The sequence below is a fragment of the Leucoraja erinacea genome, chromosome 2 (assembly GCF_028641065.1).
Source record: "Leucoraja erinacea ecotype New England chromosome 2, Leri_hhj_1, whole genome shotgun sequence".
Taxonomy (NCBI): Eukaryota; Metazoa; Chordata; class Chondrichthyes; order Rajiformes; family Rajidae; genus Leucoraja; species Leucoraja erinaceus.
In genome coordinates, this window is record NC_073378.1 from 11866522 (window position 1) to 11880714 (window position 14193).

At 39.4% G+C, this 14193-nt stretch overlaps 1 protein-coding gene across 1 annotated transcript in view; it reads right to left on the reverse strand.

Moving 5' to 3' along the window:
- The window catches only part of exoc2 (exocyst complex component 2), a 236411-nt gene that overhangs the window by 64025 nt on the left and 158193 nt on the right, over positions 1 to 14193 (reverse strand). Inside the window, exons 14-19 of the mRNA XM_055651664.1 lie at positions 11774 to 11842; positions 11016 to 11173; positions 7147 to 7268; positions 3594 to 3655; positions 3041 to 3121; positions 1015 to 1074 (exon numbers count right to left, since the gene is read on the reverse strand). Coding sequence (XP_055507639.1) covers positions 1015 to 1074; positions 3041 to 3121; positions 3594 to 3655; positions 7147 to 7268; positions 11016 to 11173; positions 11774 to 11842 — 552 coding nt within the window. The remainder of the gene's footprint in view (positions 1 to 1014; positions 1075 to 3040; positions 3122 to 3593; positions 3656 to 7146; positions 7269 to 11015; positions 11174 to 11773; positions 11843 to 14193) is intronic.

Here is a 14193-nt window from a genome sequence, read left to right on the forward strand (position 1 = left end):
CATACATAATAATAAATAACAAAACATACAATAAACACAAATTAACATCCACCACAGTGAATTCACCAGGAACATCCTCACTGTGATGGAGGCAAAAGTCTTAAAGTCTCTGTCTCGTCCCTCCTTGTTCTCCCTCTGCGCTGAGGCGATCCAGGCCTCCGATGTTTGCTTTTTTATTATGGCGTATTGTGTGTAGATTGATGATTTAAAAAAATGAATTTAATAAATTTTTGAATAAGGCTGTAACGTAACAAAATGTGGAAAAAGTGAAGGGGTCTGAATACTTTCTGAATGCACTTTAAGTGTCAGGAAATCATGATGCTGCTTTGTAAGACTTTCTTTAGGCTGCATTTGGAGTATTGTGTACCGTTCTGGTCAACCCATTACATAAAGGCTTTGCAAAGGGTGCAGAAGAAGTTTACCGGAATTATGCCGAGATTAGAGGATATTAGTTGGCATCATGTTCGACACAAACATTGTACACTCTGCTGTACTCTTCTATATTTTGATTACAGGGAGAACAGACTTGAATTGTTTTCTCTGGAACGCCAGAGGCTAAAAGGGACACCTAATAGAAGTGTATAAACTCATGAGAGGCATTGATTAGATAGACTGTCAGAACCTTTTTCGCAGGATAAAAAAATCAATTAAAAATAGGCCTAGCTTTAAGATGAGTGGAAAAGTTTAAAGGAAAGGTGTGGGATAATTTTTTTTCACGCAGTGGGTAGTGAGCATCTGGAATGGGCTAATGGGCATGGTGATGGAAATAGATATGAAAGTGGGAGACTTTTGGATAGGTATATGGATATGAATATAGTATAGATATGGTATATGGATATGAATGTAGGAATGTGTAGTATATGCAGGCAGGTATGAGTTAGTGGTGGCATCTTGTTCAGCACAGACATTGGGGGCCAAAGGACCCATTCCTGTGCCATACTATTCTACGTAGAATAAAAATAAAGGCACAACAAATGCTGCACAAGAAAACACAATTATCTTTTGATTACTCACCTTCATAATTTTAATGAAAAGTTCATGTACATGCCGTTGGTTCCTCTCATGATGAAAAATCTGAAATACAAAAATAAACACCTGTGGAATTCTTTGCCACTGAAGGCTGTGGAGGCCAAGTCAGTTGATATTTTAAGGCCGAGATAGATAGATTTTTGATTAGTACAGGCATCAGAGTTATGGGGAGAAGGCAGGAGAATGGGGTTAGGAGGGAGAGATAGATCAGACATGATTGAATGGCAGAGTAGACTTGATGGGCCGAATTCTACTCCTATCACTTATGACTTTATGACCAAACGGGCTGCAAAGCAAAAGGTTCCACAATTTCATAGAAATAAAATTGATGTCATTGTAAATTTAAGGCCGGGTTATTCACACGGGATGAAGTAAAAGACAAAAAAAAAATATTAAATTAGAAAAAGGAAATAATAAACTGATGTCTTCGTGAGAAGTCCAGCAATGAAGCACAGTCAGTAATTATACCATAAAGGGAAGTGTGCAAGTTAATGACTTTCATATTTGTGTGGCAATTCTGAAGAACAACCATCTCCGCCTCCCAGTGTAAAATATCAGTTATTCTTTTCCGACAGCTAGCATTCAGTCCAAACTGATTTATCTTCAAGTATTAGATCAGTTATAACGATAATCACTCCCAAACAACTTTATCTCTGGTCCTTTCTGTACACACATCACTCCACTCTCACTATGCACCAACCACAGCAACCAACACATCTGCACACACAGCAGCCCGTGATAACCATAAACTAATCATAAAGTAGCTAATTGAATGTGTAAAGACATAGCAGAGGCAATATAATTTGCAAACATGTGATACACTTGGCTGGATAAAACTGGAAGACCAAACATGTTTTGATAGTTGAGAAATTGAAAAGACTTGGTGCTCATAGACGCACGTATTGGTGCACGAATCATCAAAAGCTAATATCCAGGTTCAACAAACAATTTGGAAAGTAAAGCATATTAACCTTTTACCTTTCATGTAATACGACTAGTTCACCTTCAACCAAGGCTATCCATTAACCAAGAAGTTTTGTAGGCAAGTATAGACATTTTGCTCTTATTATACAGAACCCTGAAGAGACTAAATTTGGACTACTGGATACATATCTGATATCCCTGGAAATTTGGTAGCACAATGGTGCAGCTGGTAGAGCCGATGCCTCACAGCGTCAGAGTCCCAAGTTCGATCTATGGAGTTTGCATGTTGTGCTCTCGCTTCCCCTGTGACCGCATGGGTTTTCCCCTGGGTGCTCTGATTTTCTCCCACATCCCAAAAGATGTGTAGCATGGTTGGTTAATTGCCTCTGGTGTGTCAGTACGCCATAGTTGATGAGAATGTCGGATGAATTAGATAGAGAATGGGATTAATGTAGGATTCGTGTAAATGCATGTGGTTGATGACCAGTGTGGTCTCGACCGGCCAATGGGCCTCTTGCCATGCTGTCTCTCTCAATCTCTAGATTGACTATTGAGAAGGTAGGGTTTGTTGCATGAAGAGAGATTAAAATGACTCGCCATGTAGTCATTTGAATTTATTCAATTGATTCATTCTTATTATTTTATTGAGTCACGTTATGCCTAGATTCCTTGAGGATTTGATAGACCAACGTTCAATTAGCTAAAACATTTTTTACTTCAAGTTCATTCAGAAGTTCATTCAGAATTTGTACTTTCTTTAAAGATGGTAAAAGATGGTAAAGATGTTTTTTTACATCACTGTGTGAACAAAAAATAGTCACCACGGAGAAAGCGTGTGTGAACTTATTCCCCTTAAAGTGATGTTCTTGATTTTAAATCGTCTGATCGAGTTTTGGATCAAATTAAGACATTCTTTCACCTGGAGAACAATGCATGGCTAAATATAACATACAGAGACAGAATGAAAATAAAAACAGAATCGCAAGAAATGTTTCAAGCGACATCTCTCCAGATATGCTTATTATTTACACTGATCGAGGGGAAATTGCTCGCCAACGCTCGAATATTATCCAGAAATGTAACTTACACTGGTTTCCCCAGGCTTGCAATTTATGGTTTCTTTGAGAGATTGGAGGGTTTGCACAACTTGGTGTTCAAACTGAGCAGGCTGGAAAATAAAAATATCACTTTTTCCATTATGTAAACATTATGTAAAAGAGGCAATTATTAATAATTCAGATATCACATTCTCTTATTTTAAATACTAACAACTCCTTCCCTTAATAAATACATACAATTTATTTGGATTTCTTAATATTATCTGCCACAGCTATATGCTGCCCCTTTTGCTCCTCAGTTTCCAAAATTCCTCCAGGGATACACTTGATTACGGCTGCCTATACCCGTCCCTCGCCCTTTTTCCTGACCAGAGCCTCAATTTTTCTCATCATCCAAGTTTCCTTACTCCCACCTGCCTTACCCTTAACTCTAACGGAAACATGCATACCCTGAATTCTCGTCAACACACATAAAAACATATATGCACATTTCTCTGACACATTTATAGTTTTCTTCTTCAAAAAAGTTAATTATGCTTGCTTTACTTTCCAATAGACTTAAAATAATCCGTTTCTACTAACCAAAGAAGTAATTCCTTCATTGTCAACAACCCAATCTTCTTTCTCTGCAAGCCTTTTAACATCTAAATAAGAAACAGATTAATTTAGACATCAATAAAAGAGCGCATCATGCTTTAAAGACCAGACATTTTCCTTGAAACTAAAGAAAAAACATTCATAATGCATCTTATTTGAGAAATTTGAGAGCATTTTAACTTCAGTACTATTTCACATGTTAAAGGGATGCTTATGTTTTAGTTTATTGACAGTCATTCTTTAAGTGACTCATTCACCATGTCATGAGGGAGGACATTCTTGCTATTGAGGGAGTGCAGGTTTACAAGGTTAATTCCCGGGATGGCGGGACTGTCATATGCTGAGAGAATGGAGCGGCTGGGCTTGTAGACTCTGGCGATTAGAAGGATGAGAGGAGATCTCATTGAAACATATAAGATTGTTAAGGGTTTAGACACTCTAGAGGCAGGAAACATGTTCCGATGTTGGGGGAGTCCAGAACCAGGGGCCACAGTTTAAAAATAAGGAGTAAGCCATTTAGAACGGAGACGAGGAAATTTTTTTTCTCACAGAGAGTGGTGAGTCTGTGGAATTCTCTGCCTCAGAGGGCGATGGAGGCAGGTTCTCTGGATGCTTTCAAGAGAGAGCTAGATAAGGACTCTTAAAAATAGCGGAGTCAGGGGATATGGGGAGAAGGCAGGAATGGGGTACTGATTGGGGATGACCAGCCATGATCACATTGAATGGCGGTGCTGGTTCGAAGGGCTGAATAGCCTACTCCTGCACCTATTGTCTATTGAACACATTGCTTGTCTTACCCGCAGATTTAAGCGAAATTCTCAGTAGCACTGGTAAATTATCACTCTTTGGAAAGAAGAGGAATCAGCAAATCTTTGTCCAAACAGCTTTGTCATTCTGCAATTCTTTTCCTAAAGCTTACCCCCCCTAGTTCAGTAAAACACTGTCAAGCACTGGATCAACTAACTCTTTGATCTCACTCAGAAATGAACTCCCTATACGATACCTAACCAACACCGCGGGTCCGATCCTTGTCTCTACTCGTTCAAGCCCTTCAGTCTCATGCAAATAGACACCTCCAGACAGTCAACACAGTCCCAAGTGCATTTCCAGAAGATCCATTTCCTCCGATCCATGTAGAGTCCTTTATTTTATACTGTATCGGACCCGTGGCGCGAAAATACATGGGGGGGGGGGGGGGGGGGGACAACCCCTACACGCCAATCACAAATAAAGATAGTATAATACATTTATTGGCAGTTCCCTAACCCAATCACATAGTACCCCATTACATTGTTTCCACTGAAGGTTCTAGTTGGAAGACACTTCTCCAAAGTAAAGAAACATTTCGCCAGGTAGTATAAACAATTTGAGCAAGGCTCCATGCTTTAAACCAATCACAAGATAACAGTGCAAATACTCTGCAACAGAATTAACAATACTTTACAACACCCCATTCTATAACCAATCCTGATCATGCATTTGCAACCCTGCTCAGCTCTTTCTGCAAAACCCTCATACATGTTAACTTCCTCCCGGGTTCCAGACACACTGGAGCCATCGGACTCATGGCTTTGCAGCTTTTCACAGAAAGAGGACAAGCAGGCTTTGCAAATGCAGAGATCCTCCATTTTATGACATATTTATTTGGCCAATATTATCAATTCAAGGGCAATTCCTCTACTGTCCCCACAGACACTTTGGGGGTGACTACTTTAGATTATATGGAATCCACAGCTTTTCTTTCTGAATAACAACAACTGGGATCAGAACATTTCAATGTACTTGGAATATTCTATGGTTCCACATAATATCAATACCAAACAAAACAACGTTCACCTGCATGACAAATGTCATGTCAACCACATAAAAACAATTTTATTCAATTTTATACATTGGCTGCAAGTCATAACAAACCAATTATTTATATACTTTATGGAGGAAAATACATTAAGTAGTTGAATTATTGGATAGTTCAATTTTTATAGTGTTTTAGAGAGGTATAGTATGGAAGCAGGCACTTCGGCCCACCAGGTTCAGGTCCAACCCCCACCACCCCCCCCACACTAATCCTACACTAATCTAACCCAATGTTATTCTCTCCATGCTGCCATCAATTACCCTCAGATTCTACCACCCACTTATAGATAAGGGGCAATTTACAGCAGCTAATTAACCTACCAACCTACGTGTATTTGGGATGTGGATGAAATCAAGGTCACAGAGAGAATGTGAAAACTGCACACAGTTAGCACTGGAGATTAGGATTGACCCCAGGTCTCTGGCATAGTGAGGGCAGCGCACAACAAGCTACGCCACTGTGCTGCCCCTTCGTTTAAACTAAATGTTGTTTATAATCAATAAACATAGAAAATAGGTGCAGGAGGAGGCCATTCGGCCCTTCGAGCCAGCACCGCCATTCATTGTGATCATGGCTGATCGTCCCCTATCAATAACCCGTGCCTGCCTTCTCCTCATATCCCTTGACTTCACTAGCCCTTAGAGCTCTATCTAACTCTCTCTTAAATCCATCCAGTGACTTGGTCTCCACTGCCCTCTGTGGCAGGGAATTCCATAAATTCACAACTCTCTGGGTGAAAACTTTTTTTCTCACCTCAGTCTTAAAAGACCTCCCCTTTATTCTAAGACTGTGGCCCCTGGTTCTGGACTCGCCCAACATTGCATCTAGCTTGTCCAGTCCTTTTATAATTTTATATGTTTCTATATAATCCCCCTCATCCTTCTAAACTCCAGTGAATACAAGCCTAGACTTTTCAATCTTTCCTCATATGACAGTCCCGCCATCCCAGGGATCAATCTCGTGAACCTACGCTGCACTGCCTCAATCACAAGGATGTCCTTCCTCAAATTAGGAGACCAAAACTGTGCACAATACTCCAGATGTGGTCTCACCAGAGCCCTATACAACTGCAGAAGAACCTCTTTACTCCTATACTGAAATCCTCTTGTTATGAAGGCCAACATTCCATTAGCTTTCTTCACTGCCTGCTGTACCAGTAAGCCAACTTTCAGTGACCGGTGTGCAAGGACGCCCAGGTCTCGTTGCACCTCCCCCTTACCTAACCTAACCCCATTGAGATAAAGAACCCATTGGTCTGAAGAAAGGTTTCGGCCCGAAACGTTGCCTATTTCCTTCGCTCCATAGATGCTGCTGCACCCGCTGAGTTTCTCCAGCATTTTTGTGTACCTCCCATTGAGATAATAATCTGCCCCCTTGTTTTTGCCGCCAAAGTGGATAACCTCACATTTATCTACATGTTCTATTAACTGCTAACCATATATATAATTATTCTGAACATTGGTTAATCTTTTGCTACAGTGCAGTAGAATACACTTTATGGGATTTTGTATTATATTTTAGTTGAAACTGTAACCATAGGTGGAAACACCAACCACATAAATGAGATGTAGATTTGTCCAGAATCTATCTATGAGACAATCTGGCTGGTCAAGGATTTACTTAAGGTAAGGTGTGGGTACAATACCAGGTGGGAAGTAAAAAAGCATTCTTTGAGCTTACCATCAGCAGTCTGCTGCAATGTAATCATCAGACAATGCACTCTCAAATCTAAGATTAGTTCTTGAATTATTTGCAACAGATCATTTGGTATTTCTAGCGCTGTCAGAGATTCGTAATTGAGCCTGTTATTCAATCAAAAGAAAAATAATTAGACAGACTTTCAACCAATTAACCAATTATTTGTTTTCTCAATCAAAGCAAATTGATAAGGAAGGAATCAGCATAAATAGAGCCAGATAGGAAAAAGTGAATCAACGCATGTGTAGACTTCAGCTTTTATGAGGAAGGAAAGAACTGGGGATGAGAGCTGGAAAGATGTTAGATCCTCATTTTAGCAAGCAGAAAGGCTCATAGTGGAAAATGTGGTATTTAGAGCCATGATAAAAAATGGAGAACATTCAGCAAACCAATAACTACAGTGGCATTATAAAATCAGACAGCAAATGAAGAATTCATTCAGCTAATTAATGCTGTTGGCTCTTTGAAAATCTCTGATTACCCAATCAGCTCCATTCACTTGCTCCTTCTCTCACAGCCTTGATAATTTTTCCTTTTTTAAGATAGAATTAATTTCCCATATGCAAGTTACTTTTGAATCTAAATCTACCTCTCTTTTAAATCAAAATATCTCAATGTTTAAAAAAACAAACAAATTTTCATGATTCTATTTTACAATGATCTGAAACAAATGTTAATTCTCAAAATGACAACTTTTCTTAAATTTTATTCCAAGAACATAACCAGTAATTTACTCGACCAATCAAAACAAAAAAATAGATGCTAGGTTTAGATTTATTATTGTCCCGTGCACCAAGGTACAGTGAAAAAGCTTTATTCTGCAAGCTATCCAAAAAAGATCGGATATGGCATAAGTACGTACAAATAAATCAAACTCAATTGCAAGGGAAAGATACAGAATGCAGAATATAGTACCCAGCATTGTAGCGCACCAATTCTATAGATAAAGTCTGATGTCCACAATTGTGGAGAGAAAGGGGTGGAGGAGGGGAGGAAGATAATAAAGCTGGAAGAGAGGAAGGCAGGGCCGTCTGGCAGATTCTACATTGTCCTCTCTACCTGTATTTGTCCAAACAACTGATGGCATTCTGACATTCCCTGATTTTAACATTGTACATGGCAGAAAGAGTTTGGGTATCAGGAGGCGCGACCCTTACTGCACTTGTAGCTACAGTGTATGTATGACATATGGAGTGAACTGAATTTCCTGAAAACTGGCCTCTTTGAAGGTGTGGATCAATATGGAAGGAAGCTGAGATGAATCATCTGCCAAATACTTCTGTTGAAAGTAGCTGCAAATGACTCAGCCTTGTCTTTGCTTCAAATTCTGGCCCCGCCGCGACTCTCCCTCCCATTAGCTGTTTAATTATGTACCGCCATTCATGATTACATGCAGCTAGAATGTAGAGTTTTGATCTTATCTTTGTGTGCTGTATATTCATTTTGTTCTGCAAACCGCATGCTTAAGTTCTGTACTGTAGAGTAATTTCACCATAATGGGGCATCCATTTTAGGTATACCTGGTGCTGTCAGAATTAAAATTATTGGGCCATGAGTTCAGCAGTAGAGATTCAAGAGTTAAATTTATGAACATATCTTCATGGTAAACATTTAAATATCATGTGCATATGTGGCGAAATAAAGCATAATCTGTGATAAAAGTAGAATTCATAAAGAACAACTTGGATGGCATGAGTAGGAGGTAAGTACATTTCACTCATGCCTACTAAAGTACCCTCAGTAGACTTGTTAAAGTGTCACCACTACATTTCTAATTTGAGGAAGGACATTCTTGCTATTGAGGGAGTGCAGCATAGGTTCACAAGGTTAATTCCCAGGATGGCGGGACTGTCATATGATGCAAGAATGGAGCGACTTGGCTTGTATTGACTGGAGTTTAGAAGGATGAGAATATATCTTCTAGAAACATATCAAATTATTAAGAGATTTGACATGCTAGATGCTGGAAACATGTTCCCGACGTTGGGGGAGCCCAAAACCAGGGCACGCAGTTTAAGAATAAAGGGTAGGTCATTTAGAACTGAGACGAGGAAAAACGTTTTCACCCAGAGAGTTGTGAATTTGTGGAATTCTCTGCCTCAGAAGGAGGCCGATTCACTGGATGCATTCAAAAGAGAGTTAGATAGAGCTCTTCGGGCTAGCAGAATCAAGGGACATGGGGAGAAGGTAGGAACAGAGTACTGATTGTGGATGATCAGCCATTATCACATTGAATGGCGGTGCTGGCTCCACGGCCCGAATGGCCTACTCCTGCACCTACCTGTATAGTCTATGTATCTATGGGTTTTTTTAAAGCAATACTATTGTACTAATTAATTCATGCTTATTAAATGATTTGTGGGACCCAATGCTCATGGGTTTGATCAAGATCAGCATCCAGAATAAAATATTACAAAACCAACAGCGTTATAATTTGCTCAGAAATAATTTGATTAACGATTTTCATTCTGACCAGTCCAGACCACTTCCCAAACTTAGTCCAAGCAGACATCAGAAAGGTTAATTCTAGAGGTGCACTGAGAGTGACTGCACTTGGTATCAAAGTGGTATTTGCCCCATTGTGGCCACAAGGAATCCTTGTAAAACTGAAGTCAAAGGGAGCGTCAAAGTTCTAAGAATAGTCTCCTTATAGTAACAACACTGACGGAACCTACAAATGAATGCGATGGGTGTGGGAATGAAAATCAAGAACCCTCTTGAAGTTACAAAACTGAATCTGTCAATGGTAGTCTCAATCAGCCTTACAAAAGGCATACTATTATTGATCCTGAAAGAACATCGAAAAATATTAATGTTGTTTGCTCTCTTATACAAGAGAATAGAAAGTTGTGATTGTATATATGAAAAGACTTACAAGCATTCTTATCATTTCCTGGCTGCAGTTTATTAACAAATTCAACGCAAAGGATGGCAAGTCAGATTATAAAGTTGGTATGACTTTGTATGTGTAATTATGTCTCACAAAAGTTTTTCTGAAGTGGTGACAGAGAATTGACAAGGGTAAGGTGATAGATTTTGACAAGGTCCTGCACGGTAGGCTGGTCTGGAAGGTAAGATTGAGATAATGGAAGTGAAGGATTGTTTTTCAGATTAGCAGCCTGTGACCACTGGTGTGCCACAGGATTGATGTTCCAACTGCATGACATTGGTCAGGCCCTATTTGGAAAATTGTGTACAGGCTGATTACTCTGCTACATGAAATATGTCATTCAACTGGAAAGATTTTCCAGACAGATTTAGATAGATTTTATCTGGTCTGGAAGGGTTGAGTTATTGGGAGAGGCGGGACAGACTGGGTCTTTGTTACCCTCAGGCGTAGGGTACCCTCCCCAAATCACATTTCTCATCAGCAAAATGAAGCAATAGTGGTCCAGAAATAGTGTGCAACTCACACTGTTTGCACACTATACATAGGAAAGGTTTAGAAAGATATGGGTCAAACACACAGGCATGGAGTTTCTTGGTCGGCATGAGCAAGTTGGGCCAAAGGGCATGTTTCCATGCTGTATGGCCCTATGACTACAACTCATATTTTTTTGGTAAGGTCAAAGTAGATTGGAGGGAAAACAGGAATCAACACTCAAAGAATCAGGACGGCTATGATTTTGTGGTGCAGAACCTTCGACATCATCCACTTCTAGCTGTGATCCAGAATGGACAGAAAATTACGCAGTGCAAACTTTCAGAATTGTAATGGGGAACAGAGAATGGTAAATGGACTTTTACTTTCTCAATATTGCTGAATTTACCAATATTGAAATGTTTTTCTTTACAAGAAAACAATGATTTTCACCAGACAGCAAAACAATCCATTTTCAGATCTAACCTACCTCATAGTATGAATAATGTGGGTTAGCCACTGGCCGGAAAGTTCAACTTTTGCTTCCCATCCACCATATTGTTTCAGCTCCGCCTCCACTAGGCTAGATGGAAGAAGAGCTCCTCGGATGAGCTTCATAAGTGAACTTATTACCTCTTGGATCATTTTCTATTAAAAAAAATCAACGCATCACTTCTGCAAGCATGACATAGAAACATAGAAACATAGAAAATAGGTGCAGGAGTAGGCCATTCAGCCCTTCGAGCCTGCACAGCCATTCAATATGATCGTGGCTGATCATCCAACTCCGTATCCTGTACCTGCCTTCTCTCCGTACCCCCTGATACCTTTAGCCACAAGGGCCACATCTAACTCCCTCTTAAAAATAGCCAATGAACTGGCCTCAACTACCTTCTGTGGCAGAAATTACTGATATCATTCTTCTATGAATGGTATCAATAATTTGCTCTTTGCATGCCTGGACTGTCATGTACACACGCAAAGATCCATCCCAAAATACAGTACATAATGGTTTCTGTGAATTCCTTAGGCCATTTTGGCTTAGTAGCAAACCCAGGTAGTAACTCCATCAATATATTTTTAAGTTTGTACAAAGTCATCCATCGAACAACTATTTTCTCTGATCACTGCAACTAAACATTCGTAAAACGTAAGTGCAAGCTCTACAGGCAATACATTACAAAAAATTATATTTCCCTTAGGCTTATTAAAAATGACAAAAGCATTTAAAAACAAATATTTATATACCTTGAAGTCATTTTGTCGGGATCTGGCATTTTTCTTCAATTTCTCAACTTGTTCTGATTTTTCCCCTGTCTTTAGTAACAAGATAAAAGCTAAAATTAAGATGCTAATCAGAATTAAACGCAATTTTTTGAAGTTAATGAGCTGAAGCGAGCTGATGACGTCACAATGGCTCTGCTCCTCACGGCCACTGTTTTCCACGAGCTGCGATTTACGTAACCCCCCCCCGCGTAACACGCACTTGGCCAGCCGGCAGCAGTGTCCCGCCCTCTCCCCCCAGGGCTCTGGATTGAAGCCGCCAAACACGCAAGACAAATCAAGACTGATTATCACATATACGCTACTGGCATTTTAGGGCTTTTGGAAAGGCACCTGGATATTCAGGGAATTGAGAGAGAAGAATCATGTGCAGGCAGACAAGATTAGTTTAACAACATCATGTTCAACAAGGGCCTCTACTTGTGTTATGCTCTATGATTTTAAGCTTTTTTACTCCCACCAGAAGCAACCACTTGGGGGCAGACATAGAAACACAGAAAAATAGGGGCAGGAGTAGGCCATTTGGCCCTTTGAGCCAGCACTGCCATTCAATATGATCATGACTGATCATCTAAAAATGGTTTATGGTGCATCTGTTTGGTTTATTCATTGAGATCTCTATTCATTGATACCTCCAACAAAACTGTATCCTAGTCTCTCCATTAATACACGTCCTTACATTGTTCTGTTAACAATTTAGCATTAGCTCCAAGATATTTTTTTTTTCCATTTTTATGTTATAGCCTGGAAATTTTAATTTTGATACTGTCCCATGGCACTCAGAAAGTTATAAGACCCCTATATATGAAGCCTTCTTGTAAGGTCTGATGAAATGCATGTTCTTCAGTCAGCAGTCTTGTGGAGGCTGACATATCAGGACCCAGGTATTAATAAGTTCACAAAGTGCTTAACCAACTAAAATGGCAAAGCTTATCATAATTAAGCATTTGCAATGCATGTCCAGTTAAATACCTGTTAATGCATTGGCTTCCCAGGTTATCTAAACCTAAATTTTAGTAGCTACTTAAGTTATGATGTCGGATGGAAGCTGCATACCCAAATCTCATTGCACTTATGAGCAATGACAATAAAATGTATTATTATTATTATTATTATAATAATAATTATTATTATTATTATATTATTATTTGGTGATCAGTGGGAAGAAAAATGGATCCATTAATTAATAAAATAACAAACCTCATCACTAGTTAATAGTACTCCAGAATATCGATTTATCTGGCCTAGTGTGGACATTATACAATTTGCATAGAGGATTGACTTTGCTTCAAATTTATGTTGTTTTATTCAGCAGATTGGCAGAAGCTTCAACAAATATCCTTAACTGTCTTTCCAAAATGAAATAGTCAATGTTTTGTCAGGAGAAAACAAAAAGGACAATAGAAAATATCAAAATCATGCTAACAATACCCTTATTTCAGATATGAGACTGACTAGTGCTCAGACAGATGTACAGTGCCATTACAGTACTCTATAATGTTTGGGACAAAGACCCATCATTTCTTTATCTGCCTCTGTACTCCACAATTTGAGATTTGTAATAGAAATAAATCACAATGTGGTTAAAGTGCACATTGTCAGATTTTAATAAAGGCCATTTTTATACATTTTGGTTTCACCATGTAGAAATTACAGCAGTGTTTATACATAGGCTCCCCATTTCAGGGCACCATATTTTTTGGGACACAGCAATGTCATGTAAATGAAAGTAGTCATGTTTAAGGGCCTGTCCCACTATACGAGGCATTTCAAGAGTTCTCCTGAGTATTCCCCCAATTCTAATTCGGAGAATGTCCGTAGCGGGACCGTAAGAGTTCGTGAATGTCTCGTAGTGGCTCGTATGAGTAACGGTAGGTACTCGGGAAATCCGGTAAACTCGTGACGTTTTTTGTAACACTGTGATAAATGTCCACGAGTAAAAAAATACTTGTGATGAAAAAAATTGTTACTTTTTACTCGTTCGAGCCGCTACGAGACATCCACAAGCTCCTTTGGACCCGCTACGGACATTCTCCAAGTTCGAATCAGGGGAAAACTCGGGTGAACTCTTGAATTATCTCGTACAGTGGGACAGGCCCTTAAGTATTTTGTTGCATATCCTTTGCATGCAATGACTGCTTGAAGTCTGCGATTCATGGACATCACCAGTTGCTGGGTGTCTTCTCAGGTGATGCCCTACCAGGCCTGTATTGCAGTCATCTTTAGCTTATGCTTGTTTTAGGGGCTAGTCCCATTCAGTTTTCTCTTCAGCATATAAAAGGCATGCTTAATTGGGTTCAGATCAGGTGATTGACTTGGCCACTCAAGAATTGACCATGTTTTAGCTTTGAAAAACTCCTTTGTTGCTTTAGCAGAATGTTTGG